General features: G+C 30.8%; 1 protein-coding gene across 8 annotated transcripts in view; it reads right to left on the reverse strand.

The window, feature by feature from the left end:
- Window positions 1-15201, reverse strand: part of LOC148276340 (uncharacterized) — a 56894-nt gene that overhangs the window by 11092 nt on the left and 30601 nt on the right. For 2 of the 8 annotated variants that reach the window (XM_088234413.1, XM_088234419.1), the window contains exon 2: window positions 2616-3292. The exons of 2 other annotated variants lie outside the window; for them this stretch is intronic. In XM_088234413.1, coding sequence (XP_088090539.1) covers window positions 2680-3292 — 613 coding nt within the window. In that variant the 3' untranslated portion in view covers window positions 2616-2679. Of the gene's footprint in view, window positions 1-2615; window positions 3293-3984; window positions 5601-6720; window positions 7521-14595; window positions 15087-15201 lie in introns of those variants that run through there. 4 more of the 8 variants (XM_088234412.1, XM_088234416.1, XM_088234418.1 and 1 more) reach the window with 3 other exon arrangements.

Raw genomic sequence — 15201 nt, forward strand, 5'->3', positions numbered from 1 at the left:
GGCATAACCATCAGCAGGGTGGTCCCGTATATCGGAATATGAAACAATCTAATATTTATAATAACATTATATTGTAATAAAAATGAAGAAATTACAAAAATAAAATACCTCAAACATTTTTTGAACAGTAAAAAAAAATAAAAAGAAAGGTTAAAAAAATATAAAATATTAAAGTAAATGACAAACTAATATATAAAATAAAATAAAAATTAATGAATAATTTAGAAAAATTGGCAACTAACATTCCAAAAACTAAAACCAAATAAAGAAAATTACAGATTAAAATAATTATATCCTTTCTAGACCCAAAAACCGTGAGCGGGGGAAGGTAGCTTCTGTTGTGTTCTAAAAATTGCCAATTATTTAAAATTGAACGAAATGTTTAAAAATCTAAATTTCAATCGAATTAGGTATATCGGTAGGTTACTCCAAAAATCGGTAGGGTCGAAAAAGATTTGAAATACTATATGGGCACATGGGAGACTATTGGTTTCAAGTTATTAATTAATGCCGTATAGCAATAAAACTATTATTTTCGTTTTTTACAACTGTCAAAATATTATTCATAAGTCATTGTTGTTTTTTTGTGCTGATGCGGCTCTTTAGTCCTCGCAGTGCGATATCTTATGTAATTTTTAACTGCATTATTGATGTGTCATATAAAACTGATATCTTAAGTAGTTCAGTTTTCTTTTATCAGATAAGCCAAAAACTGTAATCTTAATACTTTAAACAAAGACGTTTAAAGGGTTAAATGAGCAATGTTTATATTATTTTCCTTAAACCATCCAGTGACCGATTATCAGCCTTGTCAATGACAAATGTCCACGTTCCCCTCTGAAAGAGGTTACAGTAAAACTCAGACGAGGAAGTTAAGCCCTACGGGAAATTGGATAAAAAAATGTATTTTTACGCGCGGTAAAAATTAGAGCGTTAAATTGTACGGCGAAGTTTCTTAAAAATGCATGAAATGAAAAAAATAATAAAACCGAACTGCTTTGAACGACGTCACCTGTTCTTCTGAATTGACCGATGATAAGAGTGCTGTGATAGATTTTCGGTTTACGGTAAGTCAACTGACCAATCAGTAGAACTTACCGAGAAGTAGGGGAAGATACATAACTTGATAGTCACACGCGGAGTAATTTCAAAAACACTAAACTTTGAAAAATCATAGCGCCGATGATGCTATACATAAAAAAATCGCTAAACTTTCTCATTATCAACAATAGATATAGTAATGTAGAAAATATATATAATTTATCATAATCATTCCCTTTCCTCACCTAATAGTGTAATCACAGTGCATCTTGATAATTTTTGCTACATGAAAGTATGATGATCAGTCTTACGCTTCAGGTACCAGTCTAGGGACTATGAAATATACATCGAAACATATGGAGCTAAAAAGTAAAATCTTTTTGTCCTGTTGCTTTTGCTAAGATCGGACGATTCCCATATTTACAAGAGCAATATAGCAGTAATTTAATTTACAATTAAAGTAAGACGGATACGATCTTTAAAACTAGACAGGAGTGGACTAAAGAAAATATTGTTTATTTATTTTTTCTTTTTATGAACACTTAAGGTGCCTAAATAATAACAATTTTTCTGAATTTGAAAACCGTATATAAATTTAAAAAGTATATGAATTAAAAAAAGTAATATAAACTTACAATCAAAAAGTAATACAAATTGAAGATAAAAGTTTTTATTTTATTTTTTCCATTATAAACAAAGATTTATAATAAAAATAATGTGACCTCACTGGACCTCACCTCACTGTGCCAAGGACAATACATTTTACTTCTACCCAGCTCCACTATCTATTTTTTACAGCCTTTTTGAACATTTTCTCATTTCCAATTGCTTTAATGGACAGTGGGAGTAGGTTATAGATTTTAATTGCACAATACTCAAAATCCCTTTGTCCGAAAGTGATTTTAGTTTGTGTTTGTTTAGGTTGTCTTTGTGTTGAGGATCTAGTGATTGTATTGTTGGGGCTATGTCTTTCATTTTAGTAAGAATAGTGTTTAAATCTGAAAGCGAGTATTGTTTTAGCGAATAATTGCTTTAGTATCATAAGTTATGATTTGTGGAATATTTCTTTAGTAGATATCTGTACAGGGACTCTCAAGTGTTATTTCAATTATTACGAGTATTACGGACCCTGGTCTTGTGATCTCTTTTGGAGATTTTGTTTATTAATATGACTTAAAAATGGCTTCTCGGGCATCAATTTTACAATTATTATTGCTTCTAATTTGACATCTTGGGATGTTTATTGTATAAGGCCCTTGACGTGATTTTTACGAAAATAGCGGGTATAAATTGTCCTAAAGAATAGTTATTATAATGAAAGAAACTAGGTTGGTAATTTTCTCTGGCTCATTGGTATTTCTCGGTCTCCCTAAATATCTAAGTATTTTTAATAAATTTTACGTAAATGATTTTTTGATAGATAATAAGGCAACCTGAATACTCCATTACATGAAACCTTTTGTGAATCACCCGGGGACAGAGATGGTAATTCCCGCTTTCTCACCAAAGTTCAAATTTAGTTGAAAGATTATGAAGGGGTTTTAAAAATAAAAATATTGAATTATGATGCTTAAATATACTTTATTAGTTATTGTAAAGTCAATTATAAATTAAGTGTCGGTATCTGGTTAAAAAAATTTAACGGGACAGAGTAATGAATTCTGGTTCTGGAGCAGGCTTGGTGATGCCTTCTGGAGCCATGACGACAGGCTTAGTGATACCCTCTGGGGCCATGATGACGGGTTTAGTGATGCCTTCTGGTGCTATAATGACGGGTTTGGTGATGCCTTCTGGGGCCATGATGACAGGCTTAGTGATACCCTCTGGGACCATGATGATGGGTTTAGTGATGCCTTCTGGTGCTATAATGACGGGCTTGGTGATGCCTTCTGGGGCGACGATGACGGGTTTCGTGATGCCTTCTGGTGCAATAATGACGGGTTTAGTGATGCCTTCTGGAGCGTCGATCACGGGCTTGGTCAAATCCCCGGGAATGATAGCAATGGGGTTTGTGATTCCTTCTGGGACGAGGGTGATAGGTCTTCCACTTTGGGAGTCTGAAGCCTTGTCACTTTGGACGTTCACGATGATCTGGACCAGAGGGCTGGCCGCTTTGGGTGCTTCTGGAGATTCTGAAGGATAGATGGGGAATATTTGTGGACCTTGTGGAATGTCGAAGGTTCCGGCGAGTGGGTGGCTGTAAGCCACTGCCATTACGGCGACGATTGCAACCAGGAATTTCATCTTGAATCTAGAAAGAGATTATGCTTTAAGATAAACATGTATTGGGAAAAAGCGTTTTGAGTTCCCGTAAACGAAGCTTTAAAATCAATCGGCGAGGAGGGTGCACTTATGAATTCCCGAACACATATTTAATTTCAATTTAGCTTTTATTAATGATTGTCTAAAAATAAGAAATATTTTTTTGAATTACTTAGGTATATTATGGAAAAAAATTGTTGGTAGTTTTTTGCAAGTATAATATATTTATATAGTTAAGGATTTAGCTACGTTCAATATATTTTGTTACAGCTATTTTAAAGAGAAAATATCTTACATTTGTTTCCTTTTTTTTATTTGTTTATTTTTCCAGACATATATTTACATAGAATAATTACAAAAATACACTTTAAAAAAATACATCTTAAAATTAAGCTATAACATAAATTGGAAAAAATGCCCACAAAGACTTCAGCGTCTCAGCGTGGGCTATTCTTTTTTTAATTATCAACAAGTTTATAGCATATAAATACGGCATGACATGACCATGAAAAGAAAAGAAAAACAAAAGTAACATATGCTCTTATTATGAAAACAGGATTTATTTGCAAGATAAATTCAGTCGATGTTTGTTGTACATTATCTTAATTATATTTTTCTGTGCAATTTCTATTAATATTGAACCAAAATTATTAGATGGGTAAACGATAATTTTATACTCACGGTAGAATCCTTTTAAGAAATGCAGGAGAACTGATACTAATGCATTATTTTGGTTACCTTTGTATACATAAATGAAAAATATTTTCTGCTTATCTCACGTGTTAAGTGTAAAACAATTAATACTTTTGATGATAAATTGATCTATGATATAAACTAAATAATGCAGTACATTCAGTGTTAAAATAATTATTAGACTGAGTGGATTATTAAAGAGCATTAAAGCGTAAATCAAACATGATAATTATTCGAATCGGGTTGTGGTCCCGTGGCTAGTGTCTCGGACTCATGGTTAAAAGATCCGTGGTTCGAATCCCACTCTACCCCAACTTGATTTCCATTTTCTAATAGTGAGTTATTTACAACTCGTTGAAAATGGCCCTCAAAAATTAAATATTTGCGTAAATTATAAGAACGCAAATATTTCTTTTAAAAAAAAAAAAAAAAATCATTAGTGTGTATCATATTGATTTTTAAACTTGCTGTTATCGCATTTGGGACGTTCATGTGGCATTTGAAATAACTTGAACCGGTTGAATAATTCAGATTCAAATTACTCAAAATATTGTCAATTGAGAGAAAACTGCAGAGTATTAATCAAAATTCGAAGTTTAAATTTTTGTAATGTCGTTCTGGGTTATTTGCCGTATATAAAAACTGTAAAAACTAATGAGCTATACATAGCCTCCTAAAAAGTGTGACTGCGGGTGAACTTTAGTAAATCTAAAATTATTGTACCTACTCCTGTTAGGATATGTATAGATAATATACCCATAGAGGCGGTAAATGAATATCTATATCTCGGCCATAAAATTATACTTGACATGGAAAATCAAACAACTGAGATCAATCAAAGGGTTGGGTTAGGATGGGCAGCTTTCGAAATACTTGGCCAATATTTTGAAAAATACCCGAATATTATTATGAACACTTGAAAAACTTTCTTGCTCAAACTCAGTTTAATGGATATTTATTACTGAATTCATTTTAGGTTGCTGTAATTCTATTCGTCGATGCGCTTTGGAGCAGCAAGATGTTTGTTAATTTTCATTTCCCGTGTAAATGCCATCAATTATCGAATTAAATCGTATTAAAATTCTGTAAATGTGGATTATGATTCCAACCGTCCATGCGCTCTTTAGCTGCTGAACGTTTTGTAATATAGCTCTTATTTAAAATTGATTTTTTGAAAATAAAAGCAGTAAAATATCATTTTTATATAAATGGCAACTTTACGCACTGTGTAACATTCACCTTAAATCAGCCAATGTCAGGTCATAAGCCCTGACTTAAGATGCCCTGACTTCTCTATTTCCTTCTCTAAAAAGTTATTTATGTCTGTTGTAATATGTTAGAATTACATTTTACTCAAAAGAGACAAATTTAAAAAAATCATCTACAAAAAAGAAGGAATTTATATCTATACAGTAAATCTAAGGAACAAATAAACATAAATGATTAACTAACTCATGCAAATAAATAACTATTCTGGCTTCTTGGCTTGCCAAAGCCACAAAAACATATGGTTATAAGTTCATATGGACAAGAAATTTAAATATACTTGCGAGAAAAGATAATGACTCCCCTGTTTTGAAAATCCGAGATGATGAAAATATTTTGCTACAATAATAAAAAGGAACTATTTACTAATTACTCGATACTTTTTCGCATCGACTTTATGTTAAATGAAAAAACCTTTTTTTTGTCAATTTTGTAATACTCGTATACCGTTCAGAAAAAACATAGTACAATCGTTCTTATAGATAATTAACAAAAATAAATAATTTACTTCTATTTACCGATGTATCTATTGCATATATAACCTTCTAAACATACCTCGCATGACGGTATTACATTAACCTAATCTAACCTAACCTATAATATTAATATTACTACAATAACATTTTACTACTCAAATGCCGTTCGTATACGTTTTACTAAAATAATAAAAAAAAACAAAACCCCAACTCAACAATGTTTGAGTATGTCGAAATGCTTGCAGACTGGCTGGATTTCATCCATTATTTATATTTAAATTAATTTCAACAGAGAGGGAAAACATTTTTGAGAAGGGAGTGTGGAAGTCTAGGCACAGGGCTTACGGCCTGTCATTGGCTGGTTTAAGTGACCACTTTACACACTGTGTGAATGTTCCATCCATCGTTTCTAAAGAAATTTAGTTAAATTACAAAAAAATATTTTTGATAGTCTTTTTTGGGAAATATTGATTTTTCATTTGTTTTTCTTAGGTTTTTTTTGTTATATTCAATTATTTTACAAAAATATACAGTCAGAATGATTAAATGACATAACACCAGAGAAAAGGCTGGTGCTAGATCTCCAACAGCAAATTTAATTGTTGTTATTTGTTTTTTTTAGTTGTTTATATACAAACTAAAATACACGTTTTCTTAAAAACATAAAGGATCCATTTTGCGTCTTTTTACCGCAAAACAATTAATTCTTTTTGACTTTCTATCAGTTCCACTTTTTATCAAATATTAGTGAAACCTTTCCCTTATGTTTTTCATAATATATTCCAGAAACAATTTCTTCCTTTTGACATTTTGAAATCAGTACTACTTCTTATTAAATAGTAGTAAAACCTTTCGATTATGTTTTTCGTAATATACTCCAGAAATAATTTATTGCTCAATTTATAAATAAAAATAAGACTTTTAAGTAAGCAAACTCGTTTTAATTAATAATCATAATTAATTAAATACATTTAGAGGGAGGTGGCAATACCAAGGCTTGAAAGCCGCCAGCTTAATAATTGAAATAAAAACATGTTTTGTTGAAGCTTATTAATTTATATTATAATATTACAGTAACAGTATAACATTGACAAGTAACGACATACTCTCAAGAGTTCATTTTCAGTAGGTTTCCAAGAAGATTAACGGATAAGGTCAAGAGATGGCCTTTCGCTTTCTGGGTAGAAATTATTAGGAATGAAGGCAGCTGGTCTGGTGATGCCTTCTGGGGCTCCAATAACGGGCCTGGTCAGATCTCCGGGAACAATAGCAATAGGCCGAGTGATTTCTTCAGGGAGCATAGCGATGGGCTTAGTGATGCCTGAGACAATTGGGCCGATGGTATCAACAAGGGATTCTGGGGCCATGTCGCTTTTGATGTTCAGGATGATCTGAACAAGAGGGGTGGCAGCTTTAGGGGCTGGAGCGGCTTCCACAGTTGGGAAAGAGATCGCCGGTGGGGCGAAGTCGGGGAGTGCTGGGGCGAGGATGGATGGCACTTCTGGGACGATTGGCATTGGGCTGATTTCGATTGGCAGAGCGGGAAGGGGCATTGCCACTTCTGGGAGGACTGGCATCGGGATCAGGTTGATGGGCAGGTCGGGCATAATTGGCATCGGGCTGAGGTTGATTGGCAAGTCTGGGAAAGCGGATGGGCCTTGTTCAAGAATAGTTTCTCCAGGCAGCATATGAGCTGGACCGATCGGAATCATTCCTGGGATGAATGCGGCTTGGCTTGTTGCCACGAAGGCAAATACAAGGCAGAGGAACTTCATTTTGAACCTGGGAAAGGAAACATTAGTTTTATTTTCAGTGTACGCTTCTGTATTTTTAGTCAGGCCGATCCTATAAATAAATTTATAAGGGCCAATGATAGATTGAATTTTTTTTCATTAAAATTTTGTACTAGGTCGATGTCAATTAAAAATAATACATATATTATTATTTTATATTCCCATACATTTAAAGTAATGTTTTTTAAATTATCATTTGTTATCAAACACGTCAAACAGTTAAATATAACGCCACAAAATGGATGAAAAATTACTCTTCTGTGTGATTGCAATTTACGACATTAACGCTTACAGTTTCAATGTCGCAGATTTATTGGTTCAAATCTTACAGAAGATATTGTACCATCTTCTGACTCCTGTAGTATCTTAATCTGCATTGACTCTTTTTTTTGTTAAGGGTGGAGCGTTTCGACATTCCAATATTGAGATAAGATTTTTTTTTTGTCCAAAATATCAAGTTGTTTTTCTGTTTTGATCATCACAGATTATTACTAAATAAAAGAATTATCATGATCAAACAATTTATTATTATCATGATCAACTGCGATCTAAGATGTTCAGTACTTGATACAACAGATAAAATGAATTATCTTGGCGTATACATAGACCAAAACTTAAAATGGAAAGACCATATTAGTGAACTAGTTAAACGTATTAGAAAATGTATATACATATTTATTAGATTAAGGAATATTTTAAAAATCAATAATTTAAAAATAGCTTATAGCTTAATTGTACAATCTTTGTTACAATATGGTATTGTAGGATGGGGTGGTGCATATGCCAATATATTAAACCCTCTTAAAATAGTACAAAAAATAATTTTTAAAGTAATTGTAAAGAAACTCTCAACATTCAATACGGAAAGTCTTTATAAAATGCTTAAGGTTCATACAGTAGACACTCTTTATAAAATAAATTCCATTGTACATATTTATAAAGAAGAAAAAATAAATGAATTTGAGATGAATAAATCACTCAGAAACCAAAATAATAATAACATTCCTAAATTCCACACAAGTCATGGTCAATATAGCTTTGTTTTCAAAGGTGTAAAAAATTATAATAATCTTCCTAATGAACTAAAAACTATTAAAATAATATATCGATAAATAAATTTAAAGTTAATCTAAAGAAATTTTTTGAACTCGTGTGAAACCAACATTAAATTTTAATTAGTATGAATGTATTATTGTTTTATGTTTATTCTATATATATCCTATGTTTTTCTTTTTCTTTTCATGTACTCGTATTAAAATTATATAAACTCTTATAAATAAACACCTAAAACAGTGTCAGTCCAAGCACAAGAGTTAGTCTCTTTTTTTGGAAAGTTACAGTGATAACATTTACTAGATGTGTAAAAGTAGATATGTATGTTTAGAATTTTACAAAAACATGTACTTTTATGAAATTTATCAATTAATAATAAAAAATAATAATGACACTTTATTGTATTAAAAATTAAGAAATTACAAAAATAAAATAATTGAAACATTAAAAAAAGAAAGTAAAAATTAAAAACAATACAAATATATGACAAACCTATAAATATAATAAAATTTAAATTAATAAATAATTTAAAGAATTGGCAACTAACATTCCATAAACAAAAACTCATTAAAGAAAATTACAGATTATAAAAATTATATCCTTTCCAGATTGTTGGTTGTGCACCCAAAAACCAAGAGCGGGGGAGGGTAGCTACTGTTGTGTCATAAAAATTGCCAATTATTTAAAATTGAACGAAATGTTTAAAAATCTAAATTTCCATCGAATTCGGTAGATCAGTAGGTTGCTCCTAAAATCGGTAGGGTTGGCAAAGATAATGTAATGCCGAGTAGTTTAACTTTTTTAGATATAAAATTACCATATGAACACAATTCTACAGGAAACTATTGGTCCCAAGTTATTAATTAATGCCATATAGCGTTAAAAATGTTATTTTCTTCTTTTTACAACTGTCTAAATATTCATAAGTCATTTTTGGATTGTTTTTTGCTGATGCGGCCCTTTAGTCTTCGCAGGGCGATAGCTCATGTAATTTTTAAGAACATTATTGATGCGTCGTATAAAATTAATATCTTTAGTAGTTCAGTTTTCTTTTATCAGATAAGCCAAAAACTGTAATCTAAATACTTGAAACAAAGACTTTAAAGGGTTATTTGTGCAATGTTTATATTATTTTACTTAAACCAACTAGTGACCGATTATAAGCCTTTTCAATGACAGTAGTCCACGTTCCCCTCTGAAAGAGGTTACAGTAAAACGCCAATGAGGAAGTTCAGCCCTACGGGAAATTGGATACAAAAAATGTATTCTTACGCGTGGTAAAACTTAGAGCGTTAAATTGCACGGCGAAGTTTCTTAAAAATGTATGAAAAAAATAATGAAAACGAACTGCTTTGAACGACGTCAGCTGTTCTTCTGAATCAACCAATGATAAGAGTGTTGTGATAGATTTTCGGTTTACTGTAAGTCAGCTGACCAATCAGCAGAACTCACCGAGAAGTAGGGGAAGATAACTTGATAGCCACACGCGGAGTAATTTAAAAAATACTAAACTTTGAAAAATCATAGCGCCGATAATACGATACTTAAAAAAATCGATAAACTTTCTTATTATTAACAATAGATAAAGTAATGTAGGAAATATTTATAATTTATCGAAATCGAACATCGTTGGACATCAAAACACATGGAGCTAATAAATTAAGTCTTTTTATCATGTTGCTCTTGTAAAGATGGGACAATTCCCATATTTAAAAGAACAATAGCAGTAATTTAATTTAGAATTAAAATGATATGGATACGATCTTTAAAACTTGACAGGAGTGGACTAAATAAGAGATTGCTTATTCTTTTTTTTTTCTTATTATGAATACTTAAGGTGCCTTAATAATAAAAAAATCTGAATTTGCAAACCGTCTGATAGAAAATATCATAATATACTCGATTAAAGATACTCGATTAAACGTTCTTCACGTTGAAAAAAAAAATTAAAATAAGACAACATGGAAATATTAGAAACTAAAAAAGCGATCCATAATAAGAAAAAAATTGGTGCATTTCAAGATGGTATAAAATCAAATCGATATTTGATTAAAATTTAATGTATTTTTGTCGGTAACCTGGAAAAAAACATGTTTAGGAAAAATTTGTATCCATATTCTATTTTTCGCTCAGAAAACTTAATTTTACTTTGTACGTATTTAAAAAAAATTAACTGAAAAGGTAAACATGAACATTAAATATGTAAGAAAAAATAATGAAACCCACTTAACCGCAAAACCGGCTTGTCAGCTGATTACTTATTTTTCCTTTACAAAGAAAAAAGTAAATTGAATTACATAAATTTACAAAGTACTATAAATTTATTATTAAAAAGTAATTAATAAAGTAATACAAATTGAAGACAAAAGTATTATTTATTTATCCATTTTTTTTCCATTATAAACAAAGATTTATTTATTTACATACATAAGTTTATTGTACATTATTTGAGACATAAGTCCCAACTCCATGAAACTAGAAGTCCTGTGTTGAAATGGGACGAGCAATTAGTTGACACAAACACATGAGTATATCACCACAAATATAGGATCAGGAACATGAAAAACAATTTAAAAAATAACGTATATATGGTAAACAATAAACTCAAACCTTCGGAAAATCACCAAGGAGTTTCCCAATCAAATCCCTCCAACTAAAGAAAATCCAGTCCTTAACTCCTTTCTTGAAATAAGTTTTTGTTCTTGAGAGCTTAGTGATAAAATGCCATCAATTATCGAATTAAATCGTATTAAAATTCTGTAAATGTGGATTATGATTCCAACCGTCCATGCGCTCTGTAGCTGCTGAACGTTTTGTAATATAGCTCTTATTTAAAATATATTTTTTGAAAATAAAAGCAGTAAAACATTATTTTTATATAAATGGCACTGTGTAACATTCACCTTAAATCAGCCAATGTCAGGTCATAAGCCCTGACTTAAGATGCCTTGACTTCTCTATTTCCTTCTCTAAAAAGTTATTTATGTCTGTTCTAATATGTTAGAATTACATTTAACTCAAAAGAGACAAATTAAAAAAAATCATCTATAAAAAAGAAGGAATTTATATCTATACAGTGAATCTAAGGAACAAATAAACATAAATGATTAACTAACTCATGCAAATAAATAACTATTCTGGCTTCTTGGCTTGCCAAAGCCACAAAAACATATGGTTATAAGTTCATATGGACAAGAAATTTAAATATACTTGCGAGAAAAGATAATGACTCCCCTGTTTTGAAAATCCGAGATGATGAAAATATTTTGCTACAATAATAAAAAGGAACCATTTACTAATTACTCGATACTTTTTCGCATCGACTTTATGTTAAATGAAAAAACCTTTTTTTTGTCAATTTTGTAATACTCGTATACCGTTCAGAAAAAACACAGTACAATCGTCCTTATAGATAATTAACAAAAATAAATAATTTACTTCTATTTACCGATGTATCTATTGCATATATAACCTTCTAAACATACCTCGCATGAGGGTATTACATTAACCTAATCTAACCTAACCAATAATATTAATATTACTACAATAACATTTTACTACTCAAATGCCGTTCGTATACGTTTTACTAAAATAATAAAAAAAAACAAAACCCCAACTCAACAATGTTTGAGTATGTCGAAATGCTTGCAGACTGGCTGGATTTCATCCATTATTTATATTTAAATTAATTTCAACAGAGAGGGAAAACATTTTTGAGAAGGGAATGTGGAAGTCTAGGCATTTACAGGGCTTACGACCTGTCATTGGCTGGTTTGAGTGACCACTTTACACACTGTGTGAATGTTCCATCCATCGTTTCTAAAGAAATTTAGTTAAATTACAAAAAATATTTTTGATAGTCTTTTTTGGGAAACATTGATTTTTCATTTGTTCTTTTAGGTTTTTTTTGTTATATTCAATTATTTTACAAAAATATACAGTCAGAATGATTAAATGACATAACACCAGAGAAAAGGCTGGTGCTAGATCTCCAACAACAAATTTAATTGTTGTTATGTTTTTTTTAGTTGTTTATATACAAACTAAAATACACGTTTTTTTTAAAACATTAAGGAATCATTTTGCGTATTTTTACCGCAAAACAATTAATTCTTTTTGACATTCTATCAGTTCAACTTCTTATCAAATGTTAGTGAAACCTTTCCCGTATGTTTTTCATAGTATGAAGACCTGTAATAAAATTGGGCCTAAGCACCAGAAAAGTGAAAAAAAGTTACAAGGGTTTAAAGATATACTCAGTTTTTTTGGTATACAGCATATATTTTTTAATTCTTTAAAATGTGTACAAATGTGTAAGAAATAAGTTTAGTGAAAATAATATAGTAAAATATTATTTTAAAAGGGTATAAAATAACAAAGTAATTGAGAAGGCCTTAACACCAACTGCTATTTCATTAGTCAGGCCTAAGTGCCTAACGTAAAAACATAAAATAGGGCCTATCACCAACATCCATTAAAATTTCTGATTTTTAATTCAAGGATGCGTAAAACTAATTATTTTGAACAAAAAAAACATCATTTATAATGTAGGTATGTAAATTAAAAATAATAATTATTAATCAATGGAAAAAGATATCTATCATAACTCTCTACTGGAAAAGATTTTTGTAGATTGTTTGTGTTCTTCAGAAGGCATATACTCGATCATGTTGAGTAAATCTTTTTTTTTTCGTCCGTGATCCGGCTTTGGTAATCTAATTGGCGTAGTTTATAGGTTTTTATATCGCCAATTAATTTATTTATTTTTAAATTTAATTAATTTATTACTTGTCTTAGCTCGTGAATAGTGGCTTTCTTGTCGTGGAAACAATTTAACATGCCCAATGACTTGGTTTTCGTCTTCAAGATCGAATTTTCGATATTTTTTCTTATTACCCCTTTTTCGGTGAGGATAGTCTCTCCGCGTTTTTTTCTCTATTAGTAGGACTCGAATACCTTAATACTTACTCCAAATATATCAATAAAAGTGGCACGACAGACATTGACTACTTGACCATTGTCATTAGGGACAGTGTAATAAACAGTACACTGCCTTTTGCTTTCTGATGGGTTTTTGTATTTCCCATTTTTCCGTCTTTTAATGTTTGAAATATGGAATAATCCCATTAAATATGCACTTTGCTTCAACCAGTCACCTGCTTCGTAAAATTATTTATGCAACTGCAGTTTTTGATCATAAAGAAGACTTTTACAGTCATTCTGGCACTTGCAAGTGAACTGAAAAAAAAAGTCAACTTTACGGAGGACTGTCAAAAATAACCCTAAATGCAATACTACAAATTATTTACCTGGGTGAATATGTATTTCACTTTTGACATTTCGAAAAGCCGTATTTTTATCGCTTTCTTGCCAAAAAATAAATATTCACCCACCTGTCTGATAATTTCGCAGGAGTAATTAGGAAAATGCCCAATGTTTCTTGTAAATTAATCTATAAAGCTATTAATCTTCTAAATTATTTATGAAATACATACTAAATTATACATGAATTTTAGTTAAAACGTTTGAATAAAATTTGTAAAATTTGGTATAACGGGGTCAATTTAGCACTTATTACAGCAATAAATATAGAAAAATCCTTTTAAAATCTCAGAATAAATAAGGAAAAGTATCATGCAAATGAACATAAAATACTCCGCTATTCTTAAAACTTTAGTAATTCACTCAAAGATTGTATTTTAAGCCGATATTTTTCTATACTAAAATAATTGAAATATCAGACGCCGTGCAATTCGAAAAAGAAATTCGCCGACAATTATTTGGAATTCCCCATACAAACATAAATTTTTTGACAGCCGGTTCTTCATTTAAAAAATGGCAGAAAATATCACTCACTATTTGGTGATCGTGTTGACTCGATTTCTCCTCCCAGGCTACGTGCTTTGACCCCGTGCACCTCAGACATCGTTTGCACATCCCTAGATTCTGAACGCTAGTTAAAACTTATCAAAAATTTGTCAAAACAGATTTTTAAAAACAAATCGGCTTACCGAAGTATTCGGAGGACTTATTGCTGGTACAATCACATTTTTAGTAGAACAATATTGTTTCCCTTGGGCTTTTAACTTTTTATTTTCACTTAACTTATTAAAACCACTTATTTTCCGCTTTGTTGTAAAAGGCGTATCCGGATCACAAGTCTCGCGTCCAGCCATTTTGTATGAAATGCTTAGCGCTGCGATTAATCACGTAGGCCCTTATATGCGTTAATGGGTATTGTACTTAGGCTCCATCCCATATACATGACTTCAGATTGATATAAAATATTTTTTTCTGGTACATAAGTTCTAATTTGTGTTATTGGCGTAGGCATATAGAACATTTCCTCATACTCAACGTCATTTTTTATTTTTTGGTATTTAAGCCCTATTTTATTACAGGTCTTCATATATTCCAGAAACAATTTCTTCCTTTTGACATTTTGAAATCAGTACTACTTCTTATTAAATAGTAGTAAAACCTTTCTATTATGTTTTTCGTAATATACTCCAGAAAAAATTTATTGCTCAATTTATAAATAAAAATAAGAGTTTTAAGTAAGCAAACTCGTTTTAATTAATAATCATAATTAATTAAATACATTTAGAGGGAGGTGG

This window comes from Micrasema longulum, unplaced genomic scaffold (genome assembly GCF_059751315.1).
Source record: "Micrasema longulum isolate JH-2025_06_02 unplaced genomic scaffold, ASM5975131v1 h1tg001236l, whole genome shotgun sequence".
Taxonomy (NCBI): Eukaryota; Metazoa; Arthropoda; class Insecta; order Trichoptera; family Brachycentridae; genus Micrasema; species Micrasema longulum.